General features: G+C 36.3%; 2 protein-coding genes across 2 annotated transcripts in view; both read left to right on the forward strand.

Annotated features, from left to right (window-relative positions):
* LOC306800660 (LIM zinc-binding domain-containing Nebulette-like) overlaps positions 1-24,138 on the forward strand; it is a 248,841-nt gene that overhangs the window by 158,957 nt on the left and 65,746 nt on the right.
* LOC306800659 (nebulette-like) overlaps positions 1-24,138 on the forward strand; it is a 52,829-nt gene that overhangs the window by 970 nt on the left and 27,721 nt on the right. Inside the window, 5 exon segments of the mRNA XM_079302908.1 lie at positions 7-78; positions 6,325-6,429; positions 8,752-8,862; positions 15,110-15,220; positions 22,790-22,891. Coding sequence (XP_079159034.1) covers positions 7-78; positions 6,325-6,429; positions 8,752-8,862; positions 15,110-15,220; positions 22,790-22,891 — 501 coding nt within the window.

The raw sequence follows: 24,138 nt of genomic DNA on the forward strand, positions 1-24,138 counted from the left end.
TTTCAGGTCTTCCTCAAGCCTGTTATTGAGGACAAAAATATGGAACTGGCCCGAAAATGCAGTGAATTAATAAGTGATGTAAGTGATGGTTACTATTTGTATCCTCATATTTTAATTTCTTTTTTCAAATGCCTTTATGATACATATTTTCTCAAATATGTGCAGCGTAGCACATGCCCATTCAAGGCTCAAATAATAAAAGCACACAAAATAATAGAAAAGCAGAGATTACTCAGGTACCCTAAGTTATCTGTCACAGAAGAATGAGATTTTCAGAGCACTTGGATGGCATAAAGGATAGGCCCTAGAAAGGGGTTTTTCAAAATTTCATCAGGAAAATGTGGTATTTTTTCTGGTTGTAGCCCACTCCCATGCAGTTTAATTGGTTTGAACAAAACTAGGCTCCAGTATACTGTAACGAGGAAGCTGTGAGGAGAGAATTTAAAAATAAAAGATGAATTTTTGATGTTCTTTTTTTCCGTTGCTGATAGATTTCCAAAACTGCTCAGTATATTGTTATTGACTATGCTTATAGGACAAAATGCTAGAACATCTTTTAAAAATATTTAGCTAGCTAATTCTTGATTTAGCTACTATAGATTTTTATAACTGTGGATCAGTTATATAAACATTATATAAACATCACAGATTGAGTACAAGACATTTTAAATTGGAGTAGATCTGATTGCTTCAATGTAACAGGGTCAGATTTACTTTGATGGAAATTTTTTTTTGTTTCTCTCTGGGACAGTGTGTCTGAATAGCAGCTTTGTCCCTTCATGGGTACATGGGTGTAAAGAGTGATATTTCTCCTGTGAGAAAGCTGGCTAGCAGGAGAGGAAACCATTCTGAGGAGAGAGTGACTTGCCTCAACCAATGTTCTAAAGAAGCCAAAATGTGGTGTCTGACTTGTGCTGTAATCTGATATTTAGGTTTGGGCTGTTGATTTAATAGGAATAGAACATACAGAATCTACATTTTAGGTATACATTTTTAGGGGTTGTGTATCAGAAAAGAATATTTAACTCAGAAGAACAGTGTCTGGGATGTGTAGAGTGTTACAGTGCTGGCTTGAAAGTGTGACTTGACAAGGTCAAAGTTTTCTCTTTTCTCTTGTCCGTACACCACCCACTTCAGTTTTCACAGAAAGAGTACTGCAAATTGAATAGATCCTAAGGGAAGCTACCAAGATGGCTCCTTTTAAAACTACTTTAGGAAGTAGGAGAGATTAATAATATTTTTGCTGATAGATATATACATGCTTTCTGTGGGGAAAAAAGGGTATATGGTGCATTAAGTGCCTGTCAACTCATGTAAAGGCAAAAATGAAAATGGACCTGAAGCACTTATATGACCCAATCTACATTTATTGCATCCATGCAGCTTCTTTCTAAACATGGTCAGTGTTCTTGAAGACAAAAACTTAGTGAAAAATGCTTAAGAAATCTTTCTTTAACTGAAAAGGAATTATTACTCTGCTATGTACCCATTAAGAGTAATGTTGGCTGTGGCTCTTAATTAATGGATAAATGGAGTGGATGTATTTTCTTGGATTTTCTACAGGGACTTGAGAGCTAAGGTGAATAGCTGAGCCAAGCCAGGCTTATAATGGTTCAGGGATGTGGGCTTTTGCTGAAAACTTGTGATGCGTTTAGCCTGCAAGTGTGTTAGATTTTCCTTGAGATATGTCAGGCATAAAGGCAAAGTGTTATTAATGCTTTCAAAGCAAGAACAATATATAATGGTCCAGACCAATCGAATTTCAAAAAAGAGGCTCTGTGTTTAAAAATAACATCCAGCTTTGGGCCTTTATTCAACCTCAGATGAAACCAGTAGGATTTTCTTCATTGGTTTAAATGGAACATATATATATAATATGAATTTTATTTCCCAGAATTTTTTGCTGTAATGGAAGAACTTATGACTAGTAAAGTCCTTTGTGCCTGGGTATAAATTCCTCACCCTGCACATTTCAGTGTAGAGACCAATAAATTGCACAGAGTTGGCATTCTTACCTTCAATTTTTTGACTTGTTGACATTCAGAACGTTTTATATATTCCTTCTCCTTTTTAGCATGAACCTTTGCACACAATAGTTTTGTGTGGATTTGTGACTGGTGCACATTTGTGCATTTTATTTGTAGAGTGGTTTTACGGCACTTGCAGTTTGTCCCTCAGGTGACCTTGGAGGAGCAGCCTGTGTCCTTGCTGACCACGAGACTGGTGATTGTCCTTTTCTGATGGTGGAGCTGTCAGCACAACTCCCCCATCAGAATGCAGAGCCAGGAGTGCACATGCCTGAGATACTGGGCTTGTATTATGCTTGCCCTGCATTCTTTGCAGACTGACTCTAATTTGGCAATACGGTTTTGAAAAAGTGTTACACTGGCAGCCCTTGATGAATCTATAATTGCCAGCCTTGAGCTGTGTGCAGGGGGAGTTGTGAAGTGTTTATGTGCTCCAGTTCTTGAGAAAATTCCCAATTTCATTTGAGGTTGGCAGATGTTTGTTCTGTGGCTGTGATACCCCCTGGATTGTTTCTCTCGACAGTCATTCCATTTAATCTCCCTCTATTATGAAATTTTATTCCACAGATGTTTTCAAAGCTGTCATGTATGTTTGATTTATATGAATTGCCCTCCTCTCCAGGCCTTTTCTCTTCCACATTGAAACTGAGCTTGTCCATTTGCTTGTTGTGTATTTTTGTGTCTTCTTTATTTTGATTATGTGGTGTGATGTTGTCAGTACTGTTATAAGTAGAAATGGGAACAATTATAGAAGGTAATTGACCAAACTGTCATAATCCTTTTTGGTAGAATGGCAGACACTCCTTCTGAAGATTCTGCTGAATTTTGGAAATGAGTGGTACCAGCACTACTTTTCTTCTAAAGCCAAAATTAGAACTGCTTGCCATTTATATGTCCTTGCACAGAGTCCAACTTTGCTTTAGGATGTCTCTGTTATAAAGCAAAGTTGAAAAAGACCTAGAGCCAATAGTGGAAACACTATGCCAAACTAACAGAGTTTTGGCTACCTAATTCTGGGTGCAGATGTTTCCCTGGACTCACATTACATAGTCACAGCCTTGTACTCAAGAGGACCTTGAGTTTGAAATTGCTGGAGATTTCTAAAATACTATATATTTCAGTAATAATACTGTATGCCTGCCCTTTTCTCTTGCTTTTCTCTAGATTCCTATGACCACGGAGAAAGGATTCTGTATTAGACAGATCTGTGGTCTGACACAGTTCTTAGTCTTATATGAGGTTATAAGTTCAGAAATGTAGGTTTGGAATGTAAGTCTTTAGTGGAAGGATGTTCCCTTTTGTTCTAGCATAAAAGCTAGATAAGAAGGTTCAGACATTTTGTTGTTTTTCTAAACATAGGTGAATATTTTAGATATGACAGTTCTACAATGGATCTTGGCATGATGGCTGTTGACATGGTTGCACCATTGATGTTTAGATTATTAAGAATAGTTTTTTGAGTATGTTCATACTAAAGTTAGATGAGAATGTGTCCTTGAGTAAAAGGAATGGTGTCTGCTTGAGTTATGGTGTTACCACTGGAGTCTTTCCTTTAGCCCAGAGTCTCCCTTCTGTGTTTCCCCCTGAAAAAGGCTGATGGAACAGGCCATGGGTGAGATGAGTTTTCTTGATGAACCAGGAAGCTTCAGGTTAAAGGTTGGATGCCCTTGTTTTATAAATTTCCCATATAATATCCATTAAGAAAAAAAATGCAGCTTGAAGCTTACTGTTTTGGTGGTTGTCTAGGAATTTTAATCCACTTTACTGAATAGTTATGCTGTGGTCAGTTAGTTTTATGGGTCAGGGAGGAGGAAAGAATCTGGAGAGAACTATGAAAAATTGGGCCTTTAGTGAGCTATTGAACATCAGAAGGATATTGAAAGAGTAGGGCTCCAGGCCATCATTTGCAATTTTTTCCTACTTGTTTTTTTTCCCAAGGCTTACCAGATCTGCTCAACCTAAACAGTCTATTTTGGGGTGAGGAGTAATCCACTTGCAGGCAAAATTTCCTATTTAATATTTCAGACATCTGAATTTTTAATTACAGGCTTGGAAGAGGAATATTAGCTTCCCTGCCTGTTCATTGCAGCCACTGTTTATGCTCGATCATAGTCACCCTTTTGAACATCTTCCTTGCATTGTTTGCACTAAATATGTTTTATAACTGCAGGTGTCATGACTTCATTATACTTGTGCCATTTCATCTTCCATCTTTCTGATTCCAAGCAATGTGGACAACAGCAGAATGGAGTTTGTTGGATCAGAATTTGACCAAATATTCTCTCTAAATTGTGTATTTGAGTTGGTGTGCATTTTGTGGCTTCTATGGGTTACTGTAACAGATGTGACTAATAAAAGATTAAGGAGGTGGCATTAGTCATTTACTGCTTTCAATTCTTTTGAAAGCATGACTTGTACAACAGAGCAGCTTTGTTTCTTCTAGTCATGTTCTGTCATTCCCCCCAGTTAAGAGATATCTTAGGACACTTTCATGTTTGATTCTTGAATGTATTTATTACTCTGCAATTAAAATGGATATAATTACAGTCAGCTTTCAGATGTCTGTGGGTTATTTATCTAACCAGCAGCACGACTCTGTCTCCTCTGCAAGAGTCACAGCTTTACAGGAGTTTTTACTGGGAATGTCATCAAACTCACCCAGTAGACAGTCAGCTCTGTAAACTTCCCATGTATATGTGCAGGTTAAACAGTAAGTGCCTCCTCATGTCTATCAGAAAATGTCTTTTTTGTGTGTTGCTCTGTAATTACCTGGGAGTATGATGATGAGGTTATATGAACCATTGGCTTTATGAGTCCCTGAGTAAAGTCATGATAGTAATGGTACACCCATTGTTCACCAAAAGGGTTTTTTTTTAAGAAGAGGCTGTGATCCACCAAAGCAGATGGTGTAATTTGGAAGGGATGTGTAGATTCTTTCAATAGTCCAAATCTGAATGAGCTCAATATCAACCAAAATAGTTTCCTGTGTGAGGATTAAGTAATCATGAGTTTGAGATGAATTTGGCATTATCTAATCAGTTTTTCAGTAGACACAGGCACAGGAGCTGATTCTGTGTAAGCTGCCATCCTTCTCATGAGTTTTCTAAGTCTCTGTAGGGGAGCATAGACTAGAACTTGTGATACCCATTAAGGATTCAGAGAAAGAGGATATTAAGGCTGCATATTTCTGTAATGCTCAGATGCAGATCATATTGCTTCTGTCAGTGCTTGTCAGCAAGTCTAGAGTGCATAAATTCAAGCTGCTGTTATGCAGAATGTGAAAATGAGGTTAGAGAAATGGTAGCAGATAATAACCATGAAAGCTTAGTACTAAATAATTAAATTTGCATTGATCTAAACAATTCTCTGTATAAAGAAAAAAAGGTCACTGAAAACATCTAAGGCTATCCATGTAAAGTGTCTGTCTTTAAAACTTATTTAGTCCATCTTATCAATTCACCATCTTTCTTCTTGAAATTCTCATATAGAGAATGTTCCTACATGTTAGCTATTTCCATGGATTTTATCCTTCTTAAAATCTCGCTAATAAAAGCAATAATTCTGACTTCATCAACACTCATGTGATTATTATACCTGGCCATAGAGTTTGCCCCACAAGAAAAATGTTGGTTATTAAAAAAAAATGGGGTTTTATTTCTTTTTTGCTAAATATTTCATAGTGTTCTGTTTTTTTCCCCCATAGTTTCCTATATGCATACACATTTTAAAAAATCCTTCAATTTAAAGTTTGTTTGGTCTTAAATAAATTTCATTATTACTTGAATGTCACGACTGTTGGGAGCTTCGTAGGCAATGGTTTGGCAGTGGCTGCCTGAATTTATTAATGTAACTCTTGGATTCATAAAGGGGCATTTGATGGTGTTATACAGATTCTGTGCTTGCTAGGTCTGTGTTAGAAGTTAAACAATTTTTATCTTTGAGATCCAGGATCAAGGAGATCAATTATTCGAGTCTTCTTTCTTTAGAGACACTAAAAAATCTACAACAGTAGTGAAAATGTGCTCTGGATGTAGAGAAAAATCCTGTCTTTTTCATCTATATTATTAAAGAGTTCTGTGACTTTCACATAGCCCTAGTAATGTGCGTGAGAATTGGTAGCTTCCCTTTATGGTTTAATTTGATCCAGCCAGAGGTATTTGCAAGCTGCCCAGCATAGTATCCATGAATAAAATAAAATAGAAATAATTTTAAAAAGTATAAAGCATAATATCCAATGTTTACTTTTCTTTGTGTGTGTTTTTAAGCACAATTAAACTTCTTTTTCTCCTCTTTGTAGATACACTATAAAGAAGAGTTTAAAAAATCTAAAGGCAAGTGCATATTTGTACCTGACACCCCGCAGCTAAAGCATGTGAAAAGCCTTGGTGCTTTTATTTCTGAGGTAAGATCTAAAAGACTGAAGAATTTTCTTGGCTTCTTATCCTTCCTAAAAACTCTTTCAGTTGAATACTGTGATTTTTAGACGGGGAAGGATGGCTTATTTCAAATGATAATTCTGTTTAAAGCTGAAGTGACTTAAAAGGCTGTAATTAGTGTATACTGTAATGTGAATAATAATAATAATTTGGAATTACATGACACTTTTATTTTGTGATTTGAAGATACTTTATTAATTGTTCTGAGCTATCCCATTTTATGTGTGGATAAACTGAGGAATAGGAAAGCAATGTTACTTTTTCTGCATTGATGCGGTTTGCAAATTACACCTGTGCAAAATTTCCCTGCTGTGGAGATTTTGCAGCTTGATATTAAACAGGAGGAGACAAGGAAAGTATTTCCATGTTATCATCCCTGTCCTCCTTTAGCAAGAGGCCTGGGTCAGACATCAGGTCAGTGCCATCTGTGGGTTGCCTCAACACTTGCATGCATGTCTGTCTGTCTGTTGATCTATCTATATCTAATCTATCTATATCTAATCTATATCTATCTGTATCATCTATCTATATCTATATCTAATCTATATCTATATCTAATGTATATCTATCTTTATCATCATCTATATCTATATCTATATCTATCCATGTAATCTATCTATATCTATCTATCTGAATCTCTATATCTATCTGTCTGTCTGTCTGTCTGTCTGTCTGTCTATCTATCTCTGCACACCTGTGACATGTGCACACACACACACAACTGGGGTGGCAAAGAAAGATCAGCAGGTTCCAAAGTGTCAGAGCAGCATTTACTGCCAGCTCTTCATGGCCCAGGTACAAGGTGCTGTAGGATTGCATCTCTGATTACTTTCCACAGGTAAGAATAGCAGCAGCAGTTTCCCCTTTGGTTAGGAACTGCTGGTTCTGAGTGATTTTTTTTCTGTTACTATGGCCCTTTAAAAAATTAAAATGTTGGTGCCTTTTTTGGTGACACTTTTATGATTATAATAAAAGAGTTCCAGTATTGCTGTCTGAGGTTACATAACTTACATACATTTTAAATTCTCTTTCTGATATACAATGATATGCTGTGTGGCTTTCAATATAAATGCATCTAATGAATACTTTTCTTGTATTTATCTTCCTGTTTTCTGAGGAATGGCATGTCCCAAGGGAAAATCTGATGTAATTGCACTTTATAAGAGACAGACTATTGTAGTCTACAAAAAGACAGTATATAGAGAGTATTTATTTAATCCATCTGTCTGATTCCAGAGCATCTGCTGCTAATTATTAATCAAAGATTCAGGGATATAAAAATATTCTGAAATTTTAGACCCTTTAGGTTTGATATTACCACACTTTTGAGCACTCTGCCTGTTTGTTGCAGCATTACCTGAAGCCAATGATGTGATGGATGGTTTATCTTGTAAATTACTGACCTCTAGTGTCCCATAACCTGCATTTGCAAATCTTGGATTCTGACAACATTGTTAACAGCCTGGCCATTGCAGTGAAAAAGAGCCCTCTGTTTTGGGGAACAGCAACAAATATTACAGCAAATTATTGATATATATACATATAATACATTTGGAAAATTAGTTTCCAATGAAGAGCTGTATATTTCACAGTTAATAAGTGGCATTAGACAGGATCATTGAAAATATTTTTGGTATTTATGATTACTTTCACCGCAGTGTTGCTATTGTTGTTTTATGAATTTGAAGGACTTGGATCAGAAGCAAAAGCCTCACACATTTTGGGCAATTTTTCTGACATCTCTTGTAAAAGCCCTTTGTCAGGAGCTGGCAATAATGAATACTGGAGGAAACACAGGATAAATAAAATGTAATTTAAAAATGAGACTGTAATAGGAACAGATGAAACAGAAGTGATAGCAGACATGCTAACATCAATGTTCCTCTCCTTACTAGCTACATTTAATTGCTGCTACTTATTAATTGGTAAAATATTTATGGTTGGCCTCTCATTTACTCCCATTGTTCAGGACTCTGGAAAAGAGAAAGATAAAAAGTTATATTTTTCATTTGAAAATGAGTTGAGGAAGGATAGAAAAAACTGCCTTGCTTATTTTATTTTGCATTCCCACCAAAATTATTGAATTTAATTAGGAGGCATTTTGCATTGCTTTGTGAATTAGACATATCCTCATAAAGTATTATTTAAAAATGTTTTTTTTAAATTTAATGACAGCATTACATTTTTCCAGGTCTGGTGTATGCCATTTTACTTACTAGAAAAAAATAAGTAGTATGTTTACTGTATCTTCATTTTTACATTGTGTGTCACCTTTTTCTGCCCTCTAGGTGAAGTATAAAGGAGCTGCTAAGAAAGACCTTTCCAACTCTCTTTATCAGCAGATGCCAGCCACAATTGACAGTGTATTTGCAAAAGAATTAATGCACCTTCAGAGCAAGGTACAACTTTAGAATTGCAAAAGTGATTTTAGATTAATTGTGTGTCGGAATAAGTACACTTTGAACAAAATATTCTAGTGTACACTTGATTGTCTGCTTGATTTATTTGGGTGACCTTATCACTCGGAGTTTATCACCATAACTTCTTAACTTCAAAAACTACTAATTTTTAAAATGCTGACAATTTTACTTATGTTTGTTAAATATACATTTAAAAGCTGGTAGTGCATTCATCAATCCACTGAAATCCATGAATGCAATAAGGAATTCTTGAATTCAGTGACATTGCATGGTCCTTATAGAATTAATGAATCTTATATAACTTTTTCCAGTTGGATGTTGTATTAGCTACATAAAATGTTTGATGCTGAAGGCAAAATAAAAGAAAAAAACTGCTTTAATGATTTCTAAAGGCACTTAGTGATAGTAGTACATGTATTTCTGATGATGTGCATGCTACTACTTACAACAAAATTTTATAGAATTAAAATATGAAATCAACTATATTGAACATAGTGTAAAGCTTGTAAACAACCAGTAAAATAGTAAATTCTGGTTCAGTTGCCTTCAAGGGCTCAAAAATATACTCTAAGAGTAGGCAGGTGACCCTTCACTTCCACTGACCTCTGGGAAATTGGGAATGTTGAATCTGTGTAATATGAATGAGGTTACAGATTTTTATTGTTATTCAGGAGAATTACATTGGATAGGTGGTCATGGCTTTCTGTCCAGCAAGCATTTCCATGGTTTTCTTGTTTTTGCTTTCTCCTCTCTTAAAGATTTCAACTGCATACAGTTTAATACAGCCAGTGTGTGAAGGGAACATGCTTCTAAATCCATAATATTGATTGTCCCTCAATATGCATTCTTGTAATGCAGTGATAATTTTTCAGACAAAGGAAAATATTAATAAAAAAGAAAGGACTAAAATCTCCAGACAGCTTGTGGAGAAATGTTTTGATAATAATGCATTATGTTAATCAAGGCTAAATTCAACAAATATAATAACACATATTTTAGTTTTCAGAATTTGAAAAGGAACATATACATACACAAGTTAAAGCACCACAGTAGCTGAAGTGACATTTATGTGACATTTCATTGTAAAGTGAGTGATTAAAGGAATTACAGTAAAAATAAATTGGGAATTAAACTTGTATAACATTTCTAAGCCATTAGCTTGATTTATAAAACATTAGTTAACTATTTTGCCACAGATTTACTCCCAAATTCATTCCAAATTATTACATTCTACATTAGCTTACACAAATGAGGTTAATTAACATTGGTGATGTGGCAGAAAAGATAAATAACTGAAACTAAAAATGAAACCATTGGTTCCTCAAAAAACCCTTTTAAGAAAAAGACTGATATTTTTATTTGGTAGTTTTTGAAGGTTTTCTTCAATCATCCTACAGTACTTGAGAAAAAATATGCATATAGGGTGAGTTATATTTAAGCAGAAATTTTTCCCATAAAATTCATACTATCCCCTTAGGAGTAGATGCATTATAAATCATAATGTACCATAAAACTTAAAGATATGCTGACACATTTTTCCAACTTGTGGTTTACTGCTGCAATGGACCTGAATTTAATGCTACTTTGAGAGAGATCTCAGGGGATTTTCTAGTGAAAAATCTTCTCCACAGCATTCAAATCTAATCCATATTGTGCCTATCACTGCAGTACCTAAGCAGCTAATACAAGGATTTCAGATTTCAGCTGGGTCAGGATATGGCAGAGGGGGCTTCTGCTGCATCTGTCGAGCTGGAATTGTGAATTTACAGGTCATTACTTCAGGAGGAGACCACAGATATGGCACAGGAAGGAGAGTGAACAGCACCAGCTGGCCGTTGCTCCAGCTCTGCTCCAAAAAGGCTGCTGCAAACACAAAATTGCAGTCTGAGTTAAAGTAATTTGATTTTAAAATAGGTGCTGATCTTCCTGAGAAGAGGAAAATGAGTATGTGTCCTCCCTACCCACATTAGAGCGAATTTGCACCTTTGACTCCCTTTTCATGCTTTTTGGATGCCATGCTGGGCTGGAATGCTTTTGTGGGTAGATCAAGCAGGACTCTCCTTGCTCTGTGGTCCCCTGTTCTTGGCAGGATCTGCAGCCCCATGTGCTGAGCAGGTGCATTGGGACTAGAGGATCGTGCTGTGGAAGAAAGAAATCCCCTGAATTCCCCAGTGCTGCCTGCTGGCACAGGCTGGGTGGCTCTGGCAGAGGATGTCCTTGCTCAGGTGTGTCCTCTGCAAATGGGCTCTCCCTGGATGCAAAGTTTGCTCCTGAAATGGTGCTGCTGTTCTGCTGCCCAGCAGCCCTGTCTTCAGTCTACCTATACCTACCCCAGTTTAGTCATTTGATGCACCATTCCAAACCACACACATGATTTTGGAGACAACTAGGGGATATTTCCTATTTTTTTCAGGGCTTTATACCCCACCTACAGCTGCCCTCCATTTCTTCTCCAGAGCCAACAGGCCACAGCACCACTGACCATGTCTTCATTCTTTAACTCTTGTGGCAATTGTCAGTGATTTCAGCAGAGCCAGGATCTCCCTCTTCAGGGGTCCTGCCCTGCAGAGTCAGTACTGACATAAGGATCTTGCTGTCATGGAGAATACAGCACCCTGGCACATGTGGTTCTCTTCCTGTGGAACCTCTTCCCCATATTAGCTGCTTTGAATAATGGTTAATTCTCTCTTCAAAATACTCAGGAAATCCTGGAACAAGATTCCTGCTGGCTTTTGCATGAAACCCATGTTTGCTCTTTTGTGTTTTATGTAGAACTGTCACGAAGAAGGAGATAAATGCCCACAGAGAATGACATCTATCCAAAACTGACCAAAATATCCCAATGCTGTTTATGGGAAAACGTATTTCAGGAAAATGGAAAAGATGTTTCGCAGCTCCACATACTTGAGTGGCTTTTTTCAGTTTAAGTTTTCCTTTTTTCACAGAAAATTTGACTGTGACCTTCTAAATACCTTTCTTGAGAGTGAGCAACCAGATTTGCCTCTCTCAGTTTTGTCATAGTTGTCCCCAGGGTAAGCTGGAAAGAGGAGAAGTAGGAGAAGTCCCTGTCATCACTGAATTATTTCACTCTTTTTACCAGCCTACAAAGCTCTCACCAATTTCCCTGTTTTCTGCACTGAGAAAAAAATTTGATGAGAGCAGTTTAGGCAGGGTGCCTTAATTTTGATTTTTCTGCAAGGAAATGGAAATTTTTGGAGAAATTGCAATATTCCTATGAAAAATATAGCTGAAGGAAAATTTCTGATCATTGCTCCATGGGATGTCTTTTTCTTGTCTGAAGATCAATATGCTGAATATTTCCTTATGTAAAACAATGTTTTTTTAAGTGAGGTATTAAAAGCCAATGATAAAGGTGTTCAAAATTGCTTAGGAGGGAACAAAGAAAAAAAAGTATGCACTTCATCACTTTTTAAATCACTTTATTTCTGCCATAAGAAGTGATTGCACTGTTTTTCTTCTTATCTAAAAGGGATAATCTAAAACAAACTGAAGGCAGTTTAATTTTCTACTTTGCACAGGGCAATATCTCAAAGAGTCAATATTGACCAATATTTCCCCTTTCTTTATCAAGGCGATGAGCCAAGAGAATCTTAAGCAGTGTTTTCAACTTTGTCAGAAGGTTTTTTTTTTACTTCAATAAAAATTTTGTTATTTATTGCATCATTTCCAATCATATTACACATTATCAAATTGTTTTATGTAATTTTTCAGGTTTTCTTAATGGCAGGAAATGTCATAGTCAAGATTTCCTCTATTTTATGGTGGCAGGTATTAGTCTTCTGGACTTCTATGGTTCTGCTCTACACAAATACATTGGATAATCTAATTCTTTGTACGGAGATTAAAGACATTTTTGGTCTTGAACATTTCCTCCTACAAAATCCTACTTTGTGGATCTTAAGGTCAGAGCCCATCTTACTGACTATAAAGGGAAATATGAAAATAAAAATGTAATAGTGTTTAATATATCCTGAAACAGGGTCAGCCAGAGCTAGGTCAAAAGAGCTCAAAACCTTCCTTAATGCAGCTTCCTATTGACACACTGGTGTAAAAGAGAGAAGAAAAATAAAAAATGAGTACTTACAAATTGGTTCAATCTGAATTCATACCTACTTAAATAATTGCCTTGTATTTCTCAAGTTAATAAATGGCACCACTAAAGGGTAAAGGTTATGTCGGTGACCTATAATACTTGATCTCTGTGTTGAGTAGTTTTGTATGTAGATTTGATAAAGGAAATTCAGTTTAGCTAAAACTTGAAAATCAACTTGAGTTGAGAAATGAATGTATGCATACTAACCTGTAAAATAATGGTTCTCAGAATATTGATGAAATAATAATAAAAAATATTTTTTCATGCTTACTTGGAAGCAATTTACAAATCTAGGGATAGTTCTGCACTAAACTGTCTCAAACTAAACTAGACAGCCATTGAACCTCTCCTAGCCTAGGCTTGCATCAAGCTTGCTTCAGTGAGTTAATGAAAATAATGGGAAAAGATAGGAAGAACAGATGCCAAAGTAAGTGAAATATTGCTACATTAAGCTAAAGAAATGGTCATCTTTTCCCAAGACAGTGGATACTTGTAATTTCTGTTAAATTTCTCATGCTGAGAATTGATGTGTTTTCATATCTGGATTACATAGCCCATTCACAAAGGGAAAAATAGAGCTTCTGAACCAGCAAAATGGCAATGTGATAAAATATCTGTAAATTAGTAGATTTTGGAAGTAACTGTATGGGTCTTCTGTTCATAATGCCATTAAGTGGAGAACATTTTACAAGCGGCAGTGTAAGCAAGGAGAATTAGAAAGAGTTTTTGTGACATAGATTTGTGTAGTAATTACACTTTTGCAGAGAGTTGTTTGTTGGTGGTGCTTCAGTGGTGTTAAAGATTTTGTGCTTTTGCATTTGCAAGATGTGACCAGCATAGGCAAATCAAGGACTCTATTTCACTGTCAATTGTTTGTTCCTGCAGAGGGCTGATTGCCTTACCCTGGATAAGGAGGTGGCACATTTTAAGGTTCCTCATTTGATACTTTCCCTTAGTAGCAGAGCAAAAATACCCTTCCCCCCTTCTTGTCTTAATCTCTCAGCCTGTATATCATTTTGTAATCTGAGCTAGTCAGGGCTGATACTAACATATTGCTTTGGGCACACTACTCTGTAACTCAGATGAAATCTTGCTTTAAACAAAAACAGATACAGCATTTTCTCACAGTTCTAGTATCCTGTCCTAAAAGAGTCTGAATCTCTGCAGTTGAGAGTTTCTGTCTCTAAGCTTTCACAGTATTCTTTTATTGCTATCATGGGTTTTTGTGTCAATCCTTCTCCTCCTAATCAGCTTTCTATCTTATTTAATACATGCTATCTTCTTATGGATTATTTTAATGCTTACTCATGAGAGCCATTAGAAAATGATTTTTCTTGATGCTTGCTACTTTTTAGGCATCAAAACCTGGTGCATTTTCCTTAATATAAGTCTAAAAGCTTCTGACAAGGATAAGTGTAAGATCAGCTTTTCAGGCAGTTGTTGTATGTGAATGTGTGTATGTAAGTATAACATTGTACAGTGAAAGATGGATGAATGCCCAGCACTCAGTTCAGTTTCTATTATAAAAGTAAAGGTGTTTATAAATTCACAATTCAATTCCATTTTCATTTAACATGATGACAATTGAATGTAAATACTATTTTTCTTTGTGAACCTGGGGCTAAGTCAAAATGCATATTGTGCTGGTAGTTTCCCAACAGTGGAAAAAATAGAACTTTGGGCAATGGAAATGGGAAACTGTTTGTTTATGACAAATGCATAAAATATTGTTTTTTGTTTCTGAAAACAGAATAATTATATTGCTGATAGCTTCAAGTGTGTTAAGAAAGGTGGCATTTGCTCGTGCTTTTCTCTGGGCTGTCTTCTCATCTTGTTAAGCTTAATTTTCTGGTTTTGTATATTACTATTTCTTCCCCCTGTATACCCATGCATCTGCAATATCAGATGCAGAGAAATCTCTCTGCTGACTATGCCTCATATGCTTCTGTTTTGAGTATAAGCTGCTCTTATTTCAGTGTTCTGATTCCATTAAGGAGCTTAATTATTTATTAAATTTCTTCCTGAAATTTACTATGCCACTAGGTTTAACCTAGCTCCTGTTACTATACCTGCTTTTCTCAGGTCATTAAAGTATAATGTTGCTCTTTTCAGGTTCTCTATAAACAAAAACATGATGCTGAGAAAGGATTTTCAGACTATGCACGTATGAGGGAACCTCCAGATGTTAAACATGCCATGGAAGTCAGCAAACACCAGAGTGATGTAAGTATTTCCCCATCTGAAATGAGTGTGCTTGTTTTGGGTAGATACATCTGTTACAGCTTACTGAAATGAATTGGGCATGGAATATTTCCATATTTCCTTAGTTGGTGCTTTTTATAAATTATTTGCTCTGAAGTAATTTAGGACATGGTGTGTGTATAAAATGTGCTATGGGTAACCGTATGTGAATTTTATTCTGAACTGCAGTGGAAAGTGGTAGTTACTGTTTTTCAATAGTAACTAAGTGCTATCACTTTGAAATAAAATTGCAGGCACAGGTTTTCTGAATTCACTTTTAGCTACTTTTAAAGTGTATAAAGATCTTTGTTTAAATGAACACCAGTGTTGTTTCAGTGTCTTAATCCGCCAATGCTCGGATAGATGTTCAGGGCTGTATAAAGGAGACAAGTGAGCTGTTTCTGCCCTACCCTTGCACACTTCTGTGCATATGAATAAATTTGTTCCTATCTCATTAATATATATATATATATCAAGTGAATTTTCAAAAGAATTTAATAGACTAATATGTGATTTATTTTACAGAACTTAAGCCATATTGTTCAATTTGATGGTTTATGCCATTTGACCAAAGTATTTGTTCTAGTTTCATTTAGATAACTTACAAATAAGTAGGAGTACTTAGCAATATTTTGAAAGTTTATTGCTTTTTTTTTTTTTTTTCCAGCTGCTTGTTATCACCTTGAAGTTCTGAAAGTTTTCACAATATAAAAGCCTAGTAATGGTATTTGCATTTTTTATTAGAATTAAGTCAGGTTTGATTTAATGGTCAAGCTAGTGTATACTAGCTCAGTGCATCATTGCTTGGGGCAGAAATGCTGCTCAGATTATCAGTCTTGAATGATACAGACACAAGTTGAAGAAAAATTTATGTTAGTTTTAGATTTTGTAAAAGCTTACTTGTGAGAAAAACAAATTTTAGGAGGAGATTGTTAAAAATAGTGATGCCATTTTAAGGGGTACACAAAGCTTTTAAGAACAGCTGTTACATAACCTTAAAAGTTATGATCCAGTCCCATTCTTGTTTAGGTAACCAAATTAATTGAGGTAGGCATGTAATTTTACAACTCTTTTTTTCTTAGATAAATGGGATATTTGTTTGCTGCTAATAATGTAGAAAACATAGCTTGGGTGTTCATTTTAAATTATCTTAGTTTTACCCTATCTTTCCCTACTTCAACAAGCACTCTTTGGTTATGTAGGCTGAAAACTAAATGTCAGTGCTAGATATATGTCTGTGTGCAGAATCTTGACAGCTGGTTGCTGATTAAAAGGCTGCTGGAAAACTTCAGGGAAGCATTATGTTTGAAGAATAACTTTTTCTTCTGCTGGGAAATACCTGCAATAGAATTCCCAGCAGTAATTTGCAACCTGCCTTGATTACAGAATTCCCTCTTCCTGTCAAACACTGTCCATTTCTGCTGTTGGAAGCATCAGGGTGTCACACTAACAGAACCTAGGAACTGGAAACATGAATGTCTCTCCCCAGAAGCAAGAAGTTTTTTATTTACCTAGCAGTAGGTGGACTGCTAGGAAAGGAAATAATGCTGGAAAGAGAGATGTGAACCCCCTCTCAGAGAAGGTGGTGGGACTAGGAGGAATATGAGACAAGTTCCTATAGGAAATTCATCATAGTTTGAGGATTAGCATGCTAGTGCAAAATCTATTCCCCTTCTACAGCTGTATATCACCTGCTAATAGAATTAAGGAGAGCAGGTTACAGATGTGAGGATAAATGGAAATCAGTTGTTTCATCTTTCACCCTTAAAACAAGCAAATAAAAAAAAAAAAAAAAAAAGAAAAAAAAAAGGAAATTAAGGAAAACATGGGAGGGAAGGATGTTTTGATAAATGAGAACTTTTAACAGCACGTTAGAAATAATGAAAAAACATGGGGGAAATTATTTTCAGCCTCAGCAAACTTCAAAAAATCCAACACAAAACTTTAACCAGTTATTTTAATGTTTAAGAACAGATGCTTTCTGGTTGCTCATGAATAGCTGCAGCACAATGGGCAAATATCTATCACACATAAAGGAGCAAGTTATGTAAGTCCAATTATTGCTCAGCAGAATCACACATCTCTTGTGGGTAATATTTGGTCATCATGGTGAATAGCTGTGGATTTCTTCTTTTGTAAGTGCAGGTTTAATTAAGAACCATGTGAGTTTTTATCTTGGGAGTCAGAACACGGAACAGTGAGCATCCCAGATGTGGAGCATTTGTCTTTCCAAACTATTTCAGGCTGTAATCACAGCTTTGAAAGTGGAGAGAAGAAGAAGGGGAAATACTGGGGAGCTAGAAGGACAAAGCTCTTTTATCCTCCACTCAGTAGAGTTTACCTGTGGGAGCAGAATGCATGTTTACCTACAATGCTCTGCCAACTCAATTCAACCTTTACATGGAGGGTCTGCATCTAATGGGATTAAGATGTGTTTAAGGCTATTTACTCAGTCTTAAAATAAGGCTGAGATTTATACTCAACTCTGTGAAATGTGCAATTTCCCTTAGAAATTAAAAACTGTATTCAACTTAACACACATTTGTGCTGGAGGCCTTCACACCACTTTAAGTATCATTAACATGTTCTGTATGTTTGGGCAGAAACAGTGTAACAGGGAAATGCTGTAAAATCTTCTCAACAATGTGATCATGTATAAGAAAATAATTTTCCTCTTTCTTATACTTAGACTGAAGAAAATTGCTCTCAAATGAACACAAGTGATTTTTCTAAGGACAGGAAATATACTTTAAAAGGAATTTAAATACTACATAATGCTTGAAGGGAAGTGTGTTTATCCAAACCAGAGTACTTTTCTCAAGAAATTGTATTTGTGTTTTGTGAACTGAATGTTAATGATGTGACTTTGGCACACAAAGTCATTTTCAGAAGAGCAGAGTAGGGTCCATGAGCCTACTTTATCTATGCTTAGCTGATCAGTTAACTCATCTGGAAGTTTCCAAACTTGGGACCAAAACTAAGTGGTGATCTTTAAACAATGTCATGTCACAAAACAGAGTTTTGCTTTATGTGTATCTGAGTATCATTTGAATGGAAGGATGTAGTTGAACAGTGAAATGACATGACAGCTAAATTTCTAAATCAAAGAAATCTCTTGCTATGTTCTGTCTATGTGGAAGCTGCACATAGCATTTGATGAAGGTACTCAAAGCTGTGCATCATAATTTTGTCTGTTCCATGACCTGGTCCATCACTGGGCATTTTGGATAGGAAAACAATGTTAAATATTACAGCAGTTTAAATGCTCTGCTTTGTCAAAGTGACTGATTCTCCTTACAACAGTACATGGTATGAAATAAGAATGTGGTGTTCTGATTTTACAGATAAGAAAACTGCAGTACACTCATCTATGGGCATTTAAAAGGCAGTTTGCACATCTGATACAAAACAGTGCTTTTTAAAGAAATGATAGTTGACAGTTGGGCAAACTTCTGATATATATGTATACACTTTCCACTCCATATGAGGTCAGTAATAATAATTTATATGTTTCACTCACCATGTAAATTTGAATATTTAAGATATCTATATTTTCTTAGGAGTAAGTTGTTTTCCATGTTCAAGATATTGTGCAGTCACAATCCACACACACACAAAAAGTACATTCTTTCTGATAAGACCAAATCAGCAGGTCTTAAACTGGATGTGCTTAAATGCCATCAGTAACATAACCAAATGTAAATGTTTGTTTTGATGCAGATCATGGTAAAGTGAAGCTTCTCCTGTCTCTCTGTTCAGTATATGTGTTAGAAAAATCACCTTTCACTGACTAACTTTCTGCTGACAGTGGCTGTCAACAGTTAGTCCCCCTGGACCACTTTGAACTGGTGCTGAAAATGATGTTTACTCCTGATGTAATTGGGACCAATCAATTTTAAGGCCCATTACTGGAAAGGATGACTGCATCAATCTGTAATGGGCCAGAAATTTGTTTGTCTCTTTTACACAAGCCGGAAAACAGTTTTCAACATCGTTGGAGTAGGAATTAGAAAAGCAGTTGCCAATGATGATTGTCACCAGCTAGTCATTTTCTTAGTGTTGATGGACCCTGAAGTGTAGATGAGAGAAAAGAGGGCAGAGGCACAGCTGACAGGCCATTAGTTAGTGGACTTAACATCTCTTAGAAAATGCTAATCAGGGACAAACAGTAAGAGACAAATTCTTGTGCAGACAGGTGTGCCCAACTTCTTGCTGAATCCTTAACAGGGCTAAATGTGTTCATAGCTGCTTGTGCATATTGTAGTAATTTATTATGTATTGTTTGGAATAGCTTTGGTATTGGAATAAATGAGAAAAGATTTCAGGAAAGATCTGAATCTCTTAAACCCAGGTTTGCTTGGTTCACCATGTAGAAGTTGCTGATTATTGACTGACAGTCTGAGACATTTGCAGCCTTGTTAGAAATCTGTTTATTTTATGGCACTGAAGTGCATTCCACTGATATTCATGTAGGGTGAAGCACCTTCCAAACCCTGCTGGAGTTACTGGATCAGCATGTTTATCCTCAGTGGACCTTATGCATTTATGAGAGCTTGAGGTTTGGCCCTATTAAAATGAGTCTACTAATTATGAGCAGGCCCTGAATATTCTCCATGCTTTGCAAAAAACAGTTACAGTTCAGAGTTTGTAATCACATTTGGGATTAAAGATGAGAAATGGATTTGTTCCAATTATTGCTTCACAAAAATATTCAACAATGTAACCACTTTTTATTGTAATTTCAAATCAGGTAGAAACCCACTTTAAATTTAGTTGGTATCTGTAATTTACTGTTTTCAGCTTCAAAACCCAAGATGGTGCATTTTTTCTCCTTTTAGTTGCTCTTTCTTAATCAGTTGCATTTCCCACTGGTCTGCTGTAATTCTTCATCTAGGTCTTTCACTGCTTCTCTCAAATTGTTACCTCAGTTATTTTCCCTATGCAAAAGTCAGCTGGAAAAAAAATTTTGTACACCTATGGTCCTCATGAAGTAGGGAAATTCTTGAGCCTTTGCTGATAGTTTTTTTGGTAGAACTTGAGCAGCCCTTTGAACATTGAGTAAGGGTGTCATGTAATGCCTGGAAATTCCAGTCAGCTCTGAGCCTCATGGCTGATCCAGCTCAGGACAGAAGATGGATCCTCCTCTTGGTGCTTCTGCTGTTTCCTTTCTTTTGTTGCATTCCTCCACTTGTGAATGCTTCACTTTCCATCTTCTGATGCCCATGGGTGCATACACCAAGCCAGTTGCTTTGCCCTGTCTACATCTGCTCCCCTGCTCTCTCAGAATAGCTCTGGTTTTACTGTTCTAACATAGCACTATTAAAAAAAAAAGAAAAAATCACTAGATGGAGCAGAATAGCAGCTGTGTAATAGAGGCCAGCACAGTGTCCCAATGGGAGAGGGTCAGCATCCAGGGATTGAGGTTATTCAGGAAATGGGAAACATATTTTTTCTTTCTTTGGCCTACCTCTGACAAACTACTGTTCTGCTGCATAACATTTTTATTCTCACTGGAGTATGACAAGCTGCAGAATGGAGCAAATATATATTGCAGACATTTGTAAAATGCTAGATGACTTACCCTCAGACATAAGTAATAGGTATACTGGTTTGGGTGCAGGAAGAATAATAATTCACTCAGGGAAAGATACAGCAATTGGCCTTGCATCTAATATAATTGGAAATGGTGAAATATAAAGGACTGTCACTGTCTTATTTCTCCCCCTCTTCCTTTCCCTGAAATTAACCACAATCCATTATTTCATGTACTACATGATCATGTCATTTGGGAGCAATAAGTGACCACATTTCCTCAACTTTATCACCACTGTTCTTGATTCTCTGATGTTAAATTCACTACACTCCTAATTTCTATTTTGAGCACATATGCTGGCCTTTAATTTGCAATTTACATGGATCATAGGGTGCTATTCAGAAACCTGTTTCTGCTGCCTTTGTGGTTTTCACCTCACCTCATGTGGTCATTAGGATGAACAGCCTATAATTAACTAAATTCATGTAAAGTCCTGAATTGCAAATGCTTCTCTCTACCTCTAGTTTCTTAAAAATTAAAGAAAATCTAAACATAATTTGAACAAAAGTTCCAGTGGTTTAAACCAGCTGTAAGATTCAACTTTTGTTTTGTATGTATGTGATAATTTGGGCTGAATCCATCAAATCTATTTATTTGTTTCTTTTATTAGTGATTACACTTGTGTATCATGGCGGATTAAAAATTATAGGATCTATTTGTGGGCAGGCAGCCAACAGTGAAGCCTGTTTAGCTTGTCTGCTTAGCTGAAGCCATATGGACACAAAATTACTTTCCTGTTGCATGCAAAATATTTGCCAAAAAATAAAATTTTTATTTTCTTTTTGCAATACCATTTCTATGAAGTATATTTGTCACTGACTGCTGTAGTTTATGAGTTTGTTGCATTGTACCCAGAGTGAAACTTTACATTGGAAATAGGAGCAGTGGTTATAATGAGAAACTTCAAGCTGAGAACTTTCTTGCTGGTGAAATAGTATCTTGAGAGATTAATTAACTTTGTGAAGAAACAAAAGAAAATCCAAAAGATTTCCCAGTAAAGGAGGAATTATTATTTTGTTTTCCATTTCCTCAAAACTTTATTTTATGTTTTCCAACTTCTGCCTGAAACTTCAATTTGCCAGACATTTTTGAATGCCAGGGACAGAATGTCATTAAGAACAATTCAATAAGACAACCTTTGGAAATTGGTTCAGATTGGCACATGTGCTAGAGCAAGAAAAAGTTCACAAACCTTGAAGAGGGAAAAGAAGGATAACTTGTGGGGCTCTATAATGTCCCTGAGGTCTCTGCTGTTCCCATCATTGCTTTGCTAAATGTTTGGACTCTCCTATCTGTGGTTGAGCCTTCTGGCCAAAGTTTTCTGAGCCCATTAATTATGGTAGTGGCTTTTGCACAAGCATAAAGAGCCAGTTGTGTACTCCACAGGCTGCAACACTCAGCCTCTGGTTCCCATGACTGTGCAAAGCAGCAAATAAGGGGTGTTGTGGGGATGCTGAGGTGGAGTTGTATCATTGATTTACATACAAGCTACATGTCTGTCTAGTATTGAGAAAGAAACTCCCAGTGATAGAATCACAGTTTCTCTTCAGTGTGGCTGCAATTTGCTAGGCTGCAATACTCAGTATCAGAGCAGGGGTTAGTTTATACTAAAAGTAGGTACAGCATAGGAAAAGAAAACTGTGCTCTTAGAAGTCCTCTGAAATTTTATGATTAAAACCTAATATTTGTATCTTTGCAATGCTTTAATTTTCCACTATGCTTCTAAGCAAAACCATTTTTCTTATTTAAATTGTATTTTATGCTTCTGAATTTCTTCCTTATCGTGTTACCTTGTGTGTAGGTCTTACCTTACAATCCCTGTCAAGCAGAACTCTGTTGGAATAAATTAGGTGAAGTTCTATTTAGTTTGATGTCTGATTTGACATGTCATTCAAAGCTTATTTATGGAATTCAAACTTTATTGTTTATTTTAAACAAAACTGTGTTTTCTTTGACAGGTATCCTACAGGAAAGATGTGCAAGATACTCATAGGTACACTGAAGTGCTGAACAGACCAGACATAAAGAAGGCAACTGAGATAACAAAGATAATAAGTGATGTATGTTCTCCCTTTACTCTATTTTTTTTTTAGACGTGTAATTTTTTAATTCAATTTTGATCAATTTTTTTTAGAATGCTGCTGAAATTCTCAAATGTCTTGCACAGAAAACCTGCATCCCCAAATCTGCTAGGGAAATTTGATTAAAAGAAATCCAAACATAACCAAAACAAGTCAGTCTTCCCTGGCAGGCTAGTAGGCTATGGGTTTCTCCTTTTTAGATATTGACAGTTTGATCTTTGCAATTATTGGTAATTGATGTAAAAACAACATGAAAATTGCTAAAGTTGGTTTTGTTTCAGCTTTCTTAATTATAACCATTCTCAAGAGAATTCATGTGCTTGTATGCTGTACTGCACTTCAGAAGACATCCCAAACCCTTTTTACCTTGGTGTGAGAGAAGCTGGCATCCCAGGACACACCTTCCTTTCCCCATCTCAGCCAGCACTGACAGGAAAATGCAATTCCCTGCTGTCCTTCCAAGAGCTGTGCAGATGCTGCTTCTTTCATGGGGGTTTTCCTCCCTGAACTCCTCAGTAAAATTCTTTGCCCTTCCACTATGGTCTTGGCTAAGGGACAGGTGAAGGAGCCCTTTCAGAAGCAGCAATGTGTGATGCAGTTTAGTATTTTATTGTAGAGAAGTCAAACAATATAATCCTAAATATGCAATATAATACTAAAAGCTGTGTCAACTTTTTAAGTAATTAAATGTAAGACTGACTAGACATATTTGGAGAGACAGATTTAAGAGATTGAAATTCACCTTTCAATATTCAAGATTTTTTGTAAACCAAGAACTATTACTAAGTGTAATGTTCGGGACTTTTATTTCTCCCAATCTGTTCTTATGATGTGCCCTTGCTGATTCACAATGCTTGAGTAATGCAAGAAGGCCATTTTAGGCAATGGGTAATTTAGTTTGTGGTATTGCAAAGCACCTATTGTTGATTCATCTGTGTTTTTTGTCTAATGCATTGTGGGAAAAAATTGCAGCAATTTGCATGGGAGGCAGTTCAGCTGGAGAGATCACATAACATTAACCTTAGGGGACTAATTCAGCTCTGTGACACCAGTGCAGTCTCACTGACATCCAGCAAGACTGCAGTGGTAAAACTGAGAGTGGAATTTGACCTTACAGTTCAAAAAAGTTACCCCTCAGACTAGTTTTATGTCAAGACTACTTTCAGCTGCTGCAAATAATCTTGTGCTGAGTGTAGTCACTGTCATAAGAAATGCTGAGCCACTGT

This window comes from Erithacus rubecula, assembly GCF_903797595.1.
Source record: "Erithacus rubecula genome assembly, chromosome: 3".
NCBI lineage: Eukaryota > Metazoa > Chordata > Aves > Passeriformes > Muscicapidae > Erithacus > Erithacus rubecula.